The sequence below is a fragment of the Nematostella vectensis genome, chromosome 4 (genome assembly GCF_932526225.1).
Source record: "Nematostella vectensis chromosome 4, jaNemVect1.1, whole genome shotgun sequence".
Lineage (NCBI taxonomy): Eukaryota > Metazoa > Cnidaria > Anthozoa > Actiniaria > Edwardsiidae > Nematostella > Nematostella vectensis.
In genome coordinates this window covers 2,432,252-2,445,192 of record NC_064037.1, presented here as the reverse complement: position 1 = coordinate 2,445,192, position 12,941 = coordinate 2,432,252, and the positions used below count along the sequence as shown (strand labels likewise).

Here is a 12,941-nt window from a genome sequence, read left to right as displayed (position 1 = left end):
TTTCAGATTTTTAAAGTTTGACCTTCTAAGCTTGAAAAAAGGGCTTTATGAATTATATTTCTATAGTCTTTCGATGATCAGGCATTTTAGATCGCTTCACACGGTTTTTCAACAGCCCCAGTCTAGGGAGAAATTCACCTCATTATCGACGATTTATTAACCGTCATATTATTAACCGTCTTTTATTAACCATCATATTCACCGTCCATATAACAGATAACCTCGGGAGAGCTAGGCTGACACACAGACAACCCAAGACAACATACTTAACGCTCTAAAAATACTCCGAAATTCACCTAAAAGTCGATTTTTTTTCAATGTTTCTCGAATCTTTTATGTAAAGTTTTGGGATTCATTGTTGCAATTTTCTATAACCTATAAAAATCACAGCTAAAGTATTGTACAAGAGAGGCGTTGAACTCTTCGGTTAACAATCATTATTACAAGTCATACTTGTAAACATAAATACAATATAATAATAAACATTTAATAGAAATCGTATCTATCGTAATATTTTATATAAGACCTAATATTTATAAGGCATCGCAGAAGAAAATCACATATACTATGCTTTAGAGAATTACTGTGCTAAAAGCTAGCCTGGGACCGAGTTGACCTCGTGACCGCGCCTTCGTCCACCGTTTTCGCGTGTTTCCATGGAAACCAGCTTGCCAAAGCAGTGGATACACACACGGACGGGATCGTAAAGCTGCTCCTCGGGGACTGGTAACTTGTGGTCTGAACACGTGCTACAGAATACTTGGCCACAGTTCCTGGAGAAAGAAAAACAAAAAAAGAATTTTAAAAACTTTCATGACAAATGATAATTTTTTCGTTTTGTTTTAAAACTCTTCTTCCCGACAATGTATTTGTATTTTCCTTTCCTGCACAAGGTTTTTCTATAGCTTGCTCCACAACACAGGGCTCTTGGCTCTCGCCCTGCGTTGTCAATGTGCCCGATGTGTAGTCAATGTGCCTGATGTGTAGTCAATGTGCCCGATGTGTAGTCAATGTGCCCGATGTGTGGTCAATGTGCCCGATGTGTGGTCAATGTGCCCGATGTGTGGTCAATGTGCCCGATGTGTGGTCAATGTGCCCGAAGTGTGGTCAATGTGCCCGAAGTGTGGTCAATGTGCCCGAAGTGTGGTCAATGTGCCCGAAGTGTGGTCAATGTGCCCGATGTGTGGTCAATGTGCCCGATGTGTGGTCAATGTGCCCGATGTGTGGTCAATGTGCCCGATGTGTGGTCAATGTGCCCGATGTGTGGTCAATGTGCCCGATGTGTGGTCAATGTGCCCGATGTGTGGTCAATGTGCCCGATGTGTGGTCAATGTGCCCGATGTGTGGTCAATGTGCCCGATGTGTGGTCAATGTGCCCGATGTGTGGTCAATGTGCCCGATGTGTGGTCAATGTGCCCGATGTGTGGTCAATGTGCCCGATGTGTGGTCAATGTGCCCGATGTGTGGTCAATGTGCCCGATGTGTGGTCAATGTGCCCGATGTGTGGTCAATGTGCCCGATGTGTGGCTCGCTAGCTGCTCATCGACCTTCATCTTTTCCATGTGAGAGATGCTGAGTGACAGGTATGCGTCCTTAATCGGCTTAAAAAAGGATGCATCAAATTTCACTCTTAAATTCCCCACCCCCTTCCATAATGATTTCCATAATTCATTTTACACCGTGCAGCATTAGCCGCTTGCTACCTGCAGTGGTGTTTTCTGTTCGCGATCCAGAAGCCCGTGTGACAATTGGCACAGTTAGTCGCAGCGTGGTCGGGAACCCATCGGGTCGGCTCCGCGTCGCCTTCGTCAATCTGAATCCAGCTCGTCTCGTCGGCACTGCTGCCACACGACGGTGGGGGTTGGTCCCCGCTTTGCGTTGAGTCCGGCAGCGAGCACTGTGAAGTGAGAATGACACATACTAGGGAAAAGACAGTCCTAGACTCTTTGGCATATCGATCTAATTCAGCCTACTGTAGACATGATACATGACCCACATCTTCTGCGCGTATCCCCCGATCCTTAGCCCAGGCCTCGACCACACTTTTATCGACTGGAAGGCGAAATACTTACCACCTCATCTGCTAGGTCACCATGGCGTCCCTGTAAACCGGCATCGCCACACCCTTGCACCCTCCGGCGCCTCTCTTCCACTACCTGGCAATGCAGCGCCTCGATCTGGGCCTGATACATCATCTCGATCTGGCGCAGCCTGTCCTGGATAGGGTCTGGTACCGCCGTCAGCCCGTCGCTGTCAAGGAAGCGTGCATAGACGGGATGCGAACGGGCCAGGGTAGTCGTGGTCTCACAAGTCTGTGTCGCGGCCGTTGTGCTACTTGCGCTACCTAATGTCTGAGTACTGGTCTCTGTCCTGGACGATACCTCTTTGCTGGAATCATCCTCGGCCACCAAAGGCTGTGAATTTCTAGGAAGTCCAGGTAGAGTGGCACTAGGGCCCTCATCTGATTCAATGTCTTTATCATTTTCTTTATGATCCGTCGTTTGAGTTTCACTCTCCTCGCCTGAATGCGGCGACAAGTCCTCGTAAGATGAAGCCTCAAGCCTTTTACACTCGGCTTTACTTGTCTCACAACTATAACTTGAATCAGACTTTTTTAAAAGGTTCTTAGAGTTTTTGTCAACGTTAACATTATCCTTGACGTTATTTTCCGGAGCGGAGTCACACTCCCTGGATTCTACCTCACTATCCGTTTGACTGCCTTCCAAAACGGCGGAGTCACACTCCCTGGATTCTAGCTCACTACCCGTTTGACTGCGCTCCAAAACGACAGTGGCTGTACTACTAGACATGCTGTCGCTGAACTCCCCGTCACCTCCCTCCTCGGGAGTGCAAGACCCGGCCATGCTGTAGTACATGCTCTGGTCGCTTTGTGAGTCCGTCACGTGACCATTCACGAGACCAGAATGCACGCAGTTCATACCATCCACAGAACGACAACGACAACAGACGCCATTTTTGGAGCCTACGGAGACCCCGTTCCCTGTGGATTTTGTTAGATTATCCTCATTATCATCTAAGGAATTTTTGCAAGGGTCATTACGCAGGCAGGCGGCCAGGTCCCCATCCGACTTGGACGCAGGAAGCTCATCAGACACACCGGCCTTCATTTCTAGATTGGTATCGCTGTGATTAAAGGGAAAACGCGGAGGGGTTGGGGATGAGGGGTTTTTGTTGGCTGGCTCAGAGTGATCAGATGACACGTGACCTGCAAAGTCTGTCGGGTAGGCGAGGTAAACTGCTGACCAAAGCTGAAGGCTGCGAAGATGGTAAGATGGTTGCAGAACCTAAAAGAAAATGCTACATTCATTACAGGTGCTCCGGTATGTTCACACCCAACGTAGGATTTTTACAGAGAAAAAGTTCGAGCTCCAGCTTCAAGCTCCTTGATTGTAATAAAAACCGTGGGTGTGTCAAGTCATCACTGGCGTTTAACCATCATATATTAGTGATTGACGTGGATGGCGACTTGGACCACTCAAATGCAGCAATACCATGACTTTACAGGACGCTTTGGGAAAACCTTTGTATTAAAAGCTGAATACAGGAACACACCTGGTCCCCTCCTCCTGCATAGAGCAAGTTGCGAAAGTCCTTCTTCCTGGGTAAGATGTAGGACCACACAGACAAGGTGCGTGCCTTGATGGCATCCGTGTGTCGCCCATGCTCATTGTTGCCAAGGAACGTGCCAAACAAACACGAATAGGTGTGATGCAGAAGTTTGATCTGCTCAACAAAAACATGATTATTGGTAAAGGGTAACAGGGGGTGAGGATATGGAGGGTAAAAAACATGATTATTGGTAAAGGGTAATGGGGGGTGGGGATATGGAGGGTAAAAAACATGATTATTGGTAAAGGGTAACAGGGGGTGAGGATATGGAGGGTAAAAAACATGATTATTGGTAAAGGGTAATGGGGGGTGGGGATATGGAGGGTGAAACGTGAGAAAGAATAAAAACAAGGAGGGATAGATGGAAGAGAAAGAGGAGGTGAAGGCCTGGGATAGAAAGGGAGAATGTTTGAATGAGGAAAATGGATGCAATTAATAATGACGATAAAAAGATGATAAAGAGAAGGCAAGTCATAAATTGAATGACAATGATGATAAATAATAATTGCGATTATGGTGATGATGTTGGCAATGATGATGATTGTGATGGTGATGAGGATGATTGTGATGGCGATGAGGATGTTTGTGATTGAGATGGCAATGGCTGTGATGGCAATGATGATGTTTGTGATTGAGATGGTGATGGCTGTGATGGTGTTGATAATTGTGATGGCGATTTTTAAGAGAAGAAAAATTAAAATAGAAAAAAACATGAAAATAGAGATGGTACTTACCAGATAAGTCTCATTGAATTCAAAGGAGGAAGGGAATTGTTTCTGCAGTTGGTGTACACAGTCCAGCCACTGGAGAAACACCGGGCAGCGCTCATTTTCATCTATGTCTGAGCCATGCCCACACCTATCTGCAAATCGGTGCCCAAATTGAAGCCATTCCCGATCTATCAGAATCTTGAAACCCTAAAAATACAGTATAAAATAGACAGTGAGTCAATCATAATACTTAGCGAACTTCCCAGAATCAAACTATTCTGCTTGATTAAAAAAAACAGGTAGTCGACTACCAGTTTTTGGGGATCCATATTTATACTCTGGTTAACGTATCCGACTATTTGGGTATTTTGATTGATTCTGTTTGATTACAACATACACCTATTCAAAAAAGATTGTCACTCCGAGAATCCATGTGTCGTAGCCCTGCATTATGGGTAACAAATAAAAAGAATTAAGTAACATAATCAAATAAAATCCATGCTTGGAGAAGTGTGCCATTCTTTGTTGTGAGCCTGATGAGGATTCAGCCATTTGCATGCTACCATCATGTGCCACTGTTGTTATGACAAATGGATTCTTGAGAGTAATTTCATTTGAAATAGGTGTGTACAACTGAAATGACATGACTTTATCTCTATAATGTACCTCTATGGTTCGGTATCTATAATGTACCTCGATGGTCCGGTATCTATAATGTACCTCTATAGTCCGGTAGAAAGGATCCAAAAGTAGCTCAGCAAGGGCCACTATTTGAGTGGTCCTGTCCCAGCCATCACTACAGTGGACCACCACAGGCCTCCCATCAGTGTGCACGGCATGCACGATCGTCACGGCAGACTTTATCAGCATGGAGATGTGGTGAAGCCAGTTTGTTTTCTCTATAAGTGACCACCAACTAGAGAGGAATATTTAGGGTAATTTTATATAAATGCCAAAACTGTCAGTGCAACAATCTATTTTATTCTCTTGCGTCCAAAATTAATATTTAGCAAAAAAGCTGGTGGTTTCAAGGAGGGGAAGTCAGGTTTTACTGTTTGATGCAAGTGGGTTAGACAATACCCAAACTGATCTCAAACCAATACAATTGTCAGCTATGCATATAAATCAACAGGTTCTGCCCCCAGAACCTGAGACAATGGTCTTGGACTTGCTGGGGTCGCACAACAACAAATTTAGCTGTAATGCTTGTAATTGCGTACTTTGGGACATCATAAGAGCCAGAGCAGAGGGCTCTCAGACTATGGAAACTTCTCCTGATGCCATGGATGTTTGCCAAGTTCATGAACATCACCTCACAGTTTGGGTAGTACTCTGCAGCACAACAAACATGTTGTTATTTATTCTATTTGATTAGGCATCTCATAAGTAAAAGCACAAGCATATAAACCCCCAAAAAGTTTTGAAAACAAGGAAATTTTAACAGTTTAAGGAAAAAAATAAATAATGAATTTCACCAGCCAACAGCATGGCAAAAAAATGCTACATTCTACTTCACAGGCACATACATTAAAAGACCATGTGCTCAATATCACTGTAATTCACAAAATAATATACACGGACGTGTGTATCAGAGTAAGGGAAGGTCCATGTAATATACACACCTGTATACACAGACATGTGTATCGGAGTAAGGGAAGGTCCATGTATTATACACACCTGTATACTAAGGTCCGTGTATTATACACACCTGTATACTAAGGTCCATGTATTATACACACCTGTATACTAAGGTCCATGTATTATACACACCTGTATACTAAGGTCCATGTATTATACACACCTGTATACTAAGGTCCATGTATTATACACACCTGTATACTAAGGTCCATGTATTATACACACCTGTATACTAAGGTCCATGTATTATACACACCTGTATACTAAGGTCCATGTATTATACACACCTGTATACTAAGGTCCATGTATTATACACACCTGTATACTAAGGTCCATGTATTATACACACCTGTATACTAAGGTCCATGTATTATACACACCTGTATACTAAGGTACATGTATTATACACACCTGTATACTAAGGTCCATGTATTATACACACCTGTATACTAAGGTCCATGTATTATACACACCTGTATACTAAGGTCCACGTATTATACACACCTGTATACTAAGGTCCATGTATTATACACACCTGTATACTAAGGTCCATATATTATACACACCTGTATACTAAGGTCCATGTATTATACACACCTGTATACTAAGGTCCATGTATTATACACACCTGTATACTAAGTTCCATGTATTATACACACCTGTATACTAAGGTCTATGTATTATACACACCTGTATACTAGGGTCCATGTATTATACACACCTGTATACTAAGGTCCATGCATTATACACACCTGTATACTAAGGTCCATGTATTATACACACCTGTATACTAAGGTCCATGTATTATACACACCTATATACTAAGGTCCACGTATTATACACACCTGTATACTAAAGTCCATGTATTATACACATCTGTATACTAAGGTCCATATATTATACACACCTGTATACTCAAATCCGCCTCCTTTGCCACAGTTAATATACATGTACGTGTGTATCGGAGTATGGGAAGGTCCATATATTATACACACCTGTATAATAATATACACGGACGTGTGTATCGGAGTATCGGAAGGTCCATATATTATACACACCTGTATACTCAAATCCGCCTCCTTTGCCACGGTTGGCATAGGCAGCAGTATATGACCGTGCATCTACAATCAGGACCTGCTTGGGGTTTCTTGCAATAGGACCATCTTCTGACATATCCGCAGGGCCATTCAGAACATCACCCATGTCATGCTTTTTGTTAATGCCATTCACAGTAATGCCATTGAGAAGTTTAGCCACTGAAGGGTAGCGATCTGACGTGCAAGCTTGTCCTATCGCCTGTAAGAGCAGCTCATCCTCAGCGCTTCTCCAACCAAGCCAGCCTACCTGCGGCTGGCTGCAACGGGCAATAACTGCACCATTTGTCATGTGCCTGGAATGGTGAAAAAATAAACATGTAGGTAGGGTTCACACAGGATATGTAACAATGTATTACAGGGAGTCTGCCGATATGTTTCTGAATGATGGATGCCAGGCAAACAAACAAGCAAACAACATAATAATATTATGCACATGTTTATCATAAGATGTCCAAATACTTCAAATCTCCTCACCTCCACACTATGGAAGGAAATCGGCCTGAACACCTGAATGATGCTACTTTGGCCAGATCACTATCAGAGATACTGGAAGGAATAACATGTAGCCTAGGGTATGTGCGACAGACTCTGCAAGCAAAATTAAGATGGCATGTTAACTCAGTCAGCCACAGTATGCATTTGAATAGATCCAAGTCCATAACATACTCAAAACTCGAGTTTGCATCAGATATCCTCCATGGAGAGTCAACACCTGTCTCAAACCCCATGCGATGAACTTCTTCAAGGAAAGAGTATGGCATAGCAGAGGCATCTGAAACAAAGGCAAGGTATTGTCAGAAAAGGTGAGAAGTATACCATTGATCAACTAAGTGGATCCCTGGTGCTGGGTGGAGGGATAACACCACTGCAGATTTCTTAGTGAAGTTGTGTCTTTTAATCAAATTGAAACATCATAGTCGCATCATGTTTGAGGCTATGACGTCAATCTGTAGTTCAAGGTGCATACATAGGTGCAGTCATAGGTATCAGCCCTGGGAAAGGGGAGTATTTAACCACTAAAAAATACTTAAGGGGGTATGATACCCAAGACAACAGAAATTTTAAGCAAAAGACTTAGCAGTTTTATTATTTCACATATCATTAACCTCATTGAGACTAATCATTCGATACCAATTTTGGCAGTTACTGTTGCTATGGTAACCAAGCCACACCCAAAATACATGATTTTAATGCTCTTACGGTAACAGCTCTAGCTCTGAAACTATAATTGGAACACAAACCAAACTAAGGATATTCATTGCTAATACCTCAAACTATGTAATGAACCTAAAATTGCTATATAGTTGACATAAATGGAAAATTATCAAGTAAACAAACAAAAAGCTTATAATTTTAACCAGCATTCTTTGGTAAAAAGCCTTCATATTACTAAGCATTGTAAAAATTTCAAGGTTTTTGAGGTTCATTACACTGCTACACTATCAATAATTATTGCTGCCAAATTTTAAAAACACAGGAACTAGTGAGTGTTACGCTGAGCCATATATTCAAACTTTTAGTTTTTTTAGTATCATACCGCCTTAAAGTGATCATTTTTGTAGCTACTGCGCATTTGCAAGTAGCTACTATGTCATCACGCAGAGAAAAAAAAGAAGAAAAAAGTAAGATTTGCCGCAGGGTTTGCTGGGAAAATTTGACCTCGGATACAATTCGGGATATGATTGTTACGAAGCGCCAGCCTAGAATCACTTAATAAAAAAGAAAATATCTAAATAAGCAAAAGCTTTTGAGTTTTGTTAAAAAATGTTTACATATTTGCTTCTACGGCAGCTTTGTTTGATAAACTCGAATACGGCTGCATTCCATTCACATTCCGAGTTATGATCGTTCAAACTTTACGTCAGGTTATTGATTTATAAAGAGTTTGCAATATGTGCCAAAACACACGAGCTCATGTAAAAACGCTCTCATTTGGTATTTAAGCTCAAATTTTTTCACCAATATCCGATTCCTTTCGACATTAAGTCAAGCTGCAAAGCTTTATTGAGGTTCTCTGTAGGTTCAAACATATAACTTAAGTTATTTCGTACAAAAACATGCCCCCGCAAATTTACTTATCAAATGATAATTTTAAGATTATTATGCAAAATACATATTGTACAACAGTAATGTGATCAATTGTTGTGGGTATTTTATCTTTTTATCTTTTATTTTATCCTTTGCTTGCGTTGGCTTCGTGGCTAAGTGGTTAAGGTTGTTGTATCCGATTCCGCAGGTTGCGTAAAGTCATGAGTTCAAATCCTCCCCACTGAATATTTTTCTCTTTTCCTTTTTTTTTAAACCATTGGAGTCTTATACCGTTCATCGATACTTTTTTTTACTATAATAAGAAATAACCTAGAAATGTATGATAACATTACAGTTGTAAATACTTGCCTGCAGTAGCTACATGCATGTTTTACGGGCCTATTTTTATACCTTGGGAAGTGAAACTATTGGGAGACGCCATACTCCAGGCATAGTGCGCAAAGGCAAACAAATCTTCTATCCGACTATATGGCAGAATCTTGGCCGAAACCTTGTGCAGCCAGTCCACACTTTGGTCATTACTGTCAAATACAATCCTATAAAAGCAAGATGTAAAATCAAAACCGGACAATAAAAAGACAACTGACTTCTAAATGACATGTCAATATTGTACAAAGAGTCTCAACCTCTTTGTGCAAGGTTGCATGAGGTCAGGAAAGAGGTCACTAAGACAAAGGGCATACCTAGTTCTCTTAAAAAGGTAGAGACAGCATATAAAACATGACATCAGGAAGGAATTTTAGGGTGATTTCTGCTTCATAGATTGCTTTGACAATTTTAATCAAAAAAAGGAGATGACACATAAAAGAACAATTACCTGAATGACCTAGCATCTTTGCAATTGACTTGTAAAATAAACAAGTCTCGTAACTCAACAGATTCTATCAGCATCAGGGGGATCTGAAAAATAAAAAAATGAATACTCAAACCATTATCATGAGTTGGCAGGAAAGTGACCTGGCATGGGATCCACTCACATTGAGGAAGGAACACTTGAAGGTGATAAAGAGCCTGAAGTTTGAGAGCGCCAGGGTGGCATCTGCGGTTGCTGTGAGAAACTCTACGCATTCTCCATTCAACTCAGGGAAATTCACTTGAAGGCTTTCATCATCTGATTATGGGATGCAAAGATTGCATTGTTAGCACTTTTGATGTCTTTTTATCCAACTATGACTCTAGCCTCCCTTGCATATTTTTAACATCTTGAAACTAAAGACTCAAAATCCAATTAACACTCACCCACAGTAGAGCATATGCTATACAAAACCCTAACATTTTTTTGTAACAAAATAGCTATATGCCTAGTAACTTATTAGCCTATGTGAATTCAAACTTGTATCAGGTATCTTAGGTTTCTATATTGATTGCTAAAATATCTATCAAATTAGATAACTGGATAGGGAAGAACTGGTAAGAAACACTGTTTATAGCTATGAATTATTATAAAGTAGCTTAACTTAGGGTCTATTATGCTAGACAGCTTATTAGCAGAGACGAAACTGAAAGTGAAATGTACCAAACTCATTGTCACAATTGTCAATGAACATGCAGGCAGTATCGATACAGGAAGTACTAAGCTACATTACCGTAAATGAACTAATAAACGCCCCCTATCTAAAGAACGCCTCTGATCTAATGAACATCCCCCCTAAGCTTACAAATTTGCAATGAACGCCCCTTTCTAATAAACGCACCCCCTCTATTAAACGCCCCCCTCTCCTCCCCTCCCCACTCCCTTTTCTGCCAGCTTAAAAACAAACGACATAGGAATTCTGGAAATATAAATGGTAATTTAATTGCCATCTTGCTTAATTAACACTGTTAAGCGAGAAGCGTCTTGTTCAATGTCAAGTTCAAAATGAGCGCTCTTTAATGTTCCTGACCACATTGCTTAGGATGTCTGCAATTTTCTTTTGTTTTTGTCCTTGCAATGTAGCATCCAGGAATAACAAGGCCTACTTCTCGCTCCAGTTTACCACATACTTGCACGAAATCATTTTATTCGTCACACGGTAAACGCTTGCTAAGCAGGCTATAATTTAAAATGATCCTGGCTGAGGCTGAAACCCCACAGCACTTGGACAGGGCCGTAGCCAGCACGAGGCAAGTGAGGCACTCGCCTCGGTAAAATTTTGATGTTTAGTGTTTCACAATTGAAAAGTATGAGATAAAGCACCGTCTTTTTTGGATTTATCACCCAGTGGCTAGCTTTGCCTCGGTGAAATTTGATTCTGGTTCCAGGCCTGTTGGATTTGTTATATTTTCATAGTTTGTAAAGAACGCCCCTTCCTAATAAACGCCTCCCATCTAATGAACGCCGGACCATTGAAATTTAATAAACGCCCAGGGCGCTGAGGTTATTTAGGGTATTGGTGTGGGATTGCCAGACAGGCATTAAGGAGGCTGTGTGTTCTCATGAACACCAATGGTACTCTTTACAACACTGTAAACTAAATCATTCTGTATGAGGAAACAGCATATTTCATAATTTAATTACTTTACCTAATAATAAACAGTACTCTAAATGTCATGTGAAGAAAGTGCCACTTAATGATCACTTATGGGCTATGTATGAATAGATTGTTTTACAAGCAAATTACTTCCGGATTTATATGGCGTTATTGGCAATTTGCTAGTTAGAGTTGTCATCATCTGATCATAAAGATGGCAATATAGACTGCAGGAGCACTTAGGTGATGCAAATTGGATAGTTTAATTTTCGCGACTATTGCGGATAATTAGGAATTCCAATTGTACAATTTGTACAGATTTGGGCAATTCTGTAAACCACAAGCGACACAAGAACTACTAATAATTAATCGGCACACGATTCGCTCGGTATAATGTTAGCACCAAGAAAGGACATAAAATAGAATATAAAAAGAGTAATTGGAAGGGATGTCCACTTTGTACCACACAATATCAATATCATACTTTTCTCGTGTGGAAATAAGAAAATTCATTTGCTTGCAAACTTGGATATTCGTGTGCAAATCGATTCTACCTGCACTGTTTAAAAAATTAACGTGTCGTAGACTCCTTAGGGATATCTAGCGATGATAACACCACTGGTAACTATAAAAAATGGTACATTTTGCTTTAAGGGTATAATGTAACGTTGGATTTTATTCCATGGCAATATCGATAAACTTACCCCGGGAAAAATTGTGCATTCGAGTGTGTTTACATTCTGCCACCACGGCTCAGGTTTAACATACGAGTTAACTTGGCTAAGCAGTGACATAATGTAGATAACACTCAGATTTTAGGATGATTGCAAGATTACGAGGGAACAATCGTAAACTCTTTCTTACCGCGATGAAGAGCTATTTTCGGGAAAACCTCGCAGGCCGAAAGGTGAACCAAACTACTTGGTTGTTGGTCCAAGTCCTACAAATATAACAAAACCACTTGTCTGGGCATTGATCGAATTTACCAGAGCAAAATGATCTATCCGTACTTACCATAAAGCTTTAATATAGCAGGCTTAGTCAGAAAATACACGCCAGACCGTCCAGAAAATCCTTCTGAAGTAATTGACTATCCAGGATCCCGTGCAAGCGCGCGAATCAAGCAGGAACCCGCGACTCGTAAGCACTAAAAAAAAATACAAACACAGCCTCCGAAATCAATCAAACGAAACGTACAGGTCCTGCATTATATAGTAATTGTTTGTAATCTATTTATGGCTGGAAAACACCTCTGTATTAACAATGAAAACTTATTTCATACCGTGCGTTGTGAGTGGGGATCGAAGGTGGGAACGTCAACAAAATGGAAACAAAAATAAAGTGATGTCATTTGGTTGCGCGTAGCC

General features: G+C 41.0%; 1 protein-coding gene across 2 annotated transcripts; it reads right to left on the bottom strand.

The window, feature by feature from the left end:
- Window positions 1–166: 166 nt before the first annotated feature.
- On the bottom strand, window positions 167–12,936 carry LOC5511561 (myotubularin-related protein 3). 2 transcript variants are annotated; one of them, XM_048727117.1, is made up of 17 exons: window positions 12,857–12,936; window positions 12,589–12,721; window positions 12,439–12,514; window positions 10,102–10,235; window positions 9,942–10,024; window positions 9,515–9,660; window positions 7,742–7,847; window positions 7,550–7,663; window positions 7,037–7,368; window positions 5,561–5,672; window positions 5,061–5,256; window positions 4,365–4,547; window positions 3,574–3,744; window positions 2,731–3,305; window positions 2,073–2,673; window positions 1,704–1,897; window positions 167–773 (listed from the first exon to the last, which is right to left on the bottom strand). In XM_048727117.1, exons 2-17 carry the CDS (start codon window positions 12,589–12,591, stop codon window positions 596–598), a joined length of 3,204 nt encoding a protein of 1,067 aa, XP_048583074.1. In that variant the 5' UTR covers window positions 12,592–12,721; window positions 12,857–12,936; the 3' UTR covers window positions 167–595. The 2 variants fall into 2 exon arrangements, with proteins under 2 accessions (XP_048583074.1, XP_048583073.1); XM_048727116.1 differs by having other exon boundaries at window positions 2,073–2,688; window positions 2,746–3,305.
- Between the last annotated feature and the right edge of the window lie 5 nt (window positions 12,937–12,941).

Excerpts from the sequence above, each read along its gene's own strand:
- LOC5511561 (XM_048727117.1), bottom strand. Across the intron at positions 10,025-10,101 it reads TCAAGTGTTCCTTCCTCAAT|ATCCCCCTGATGCTGATAGA; the intron begins GTGAGTGGATCC and ends TTTATTTTTCAG. Across the intron at positions 5,673-7,036 it reads AGGCGGATTTGAGTATACAG|AGTACTACCCAAACTGTGAG; the intron begins GTGTGTATAATA and ends GTTGTGCTGCAG.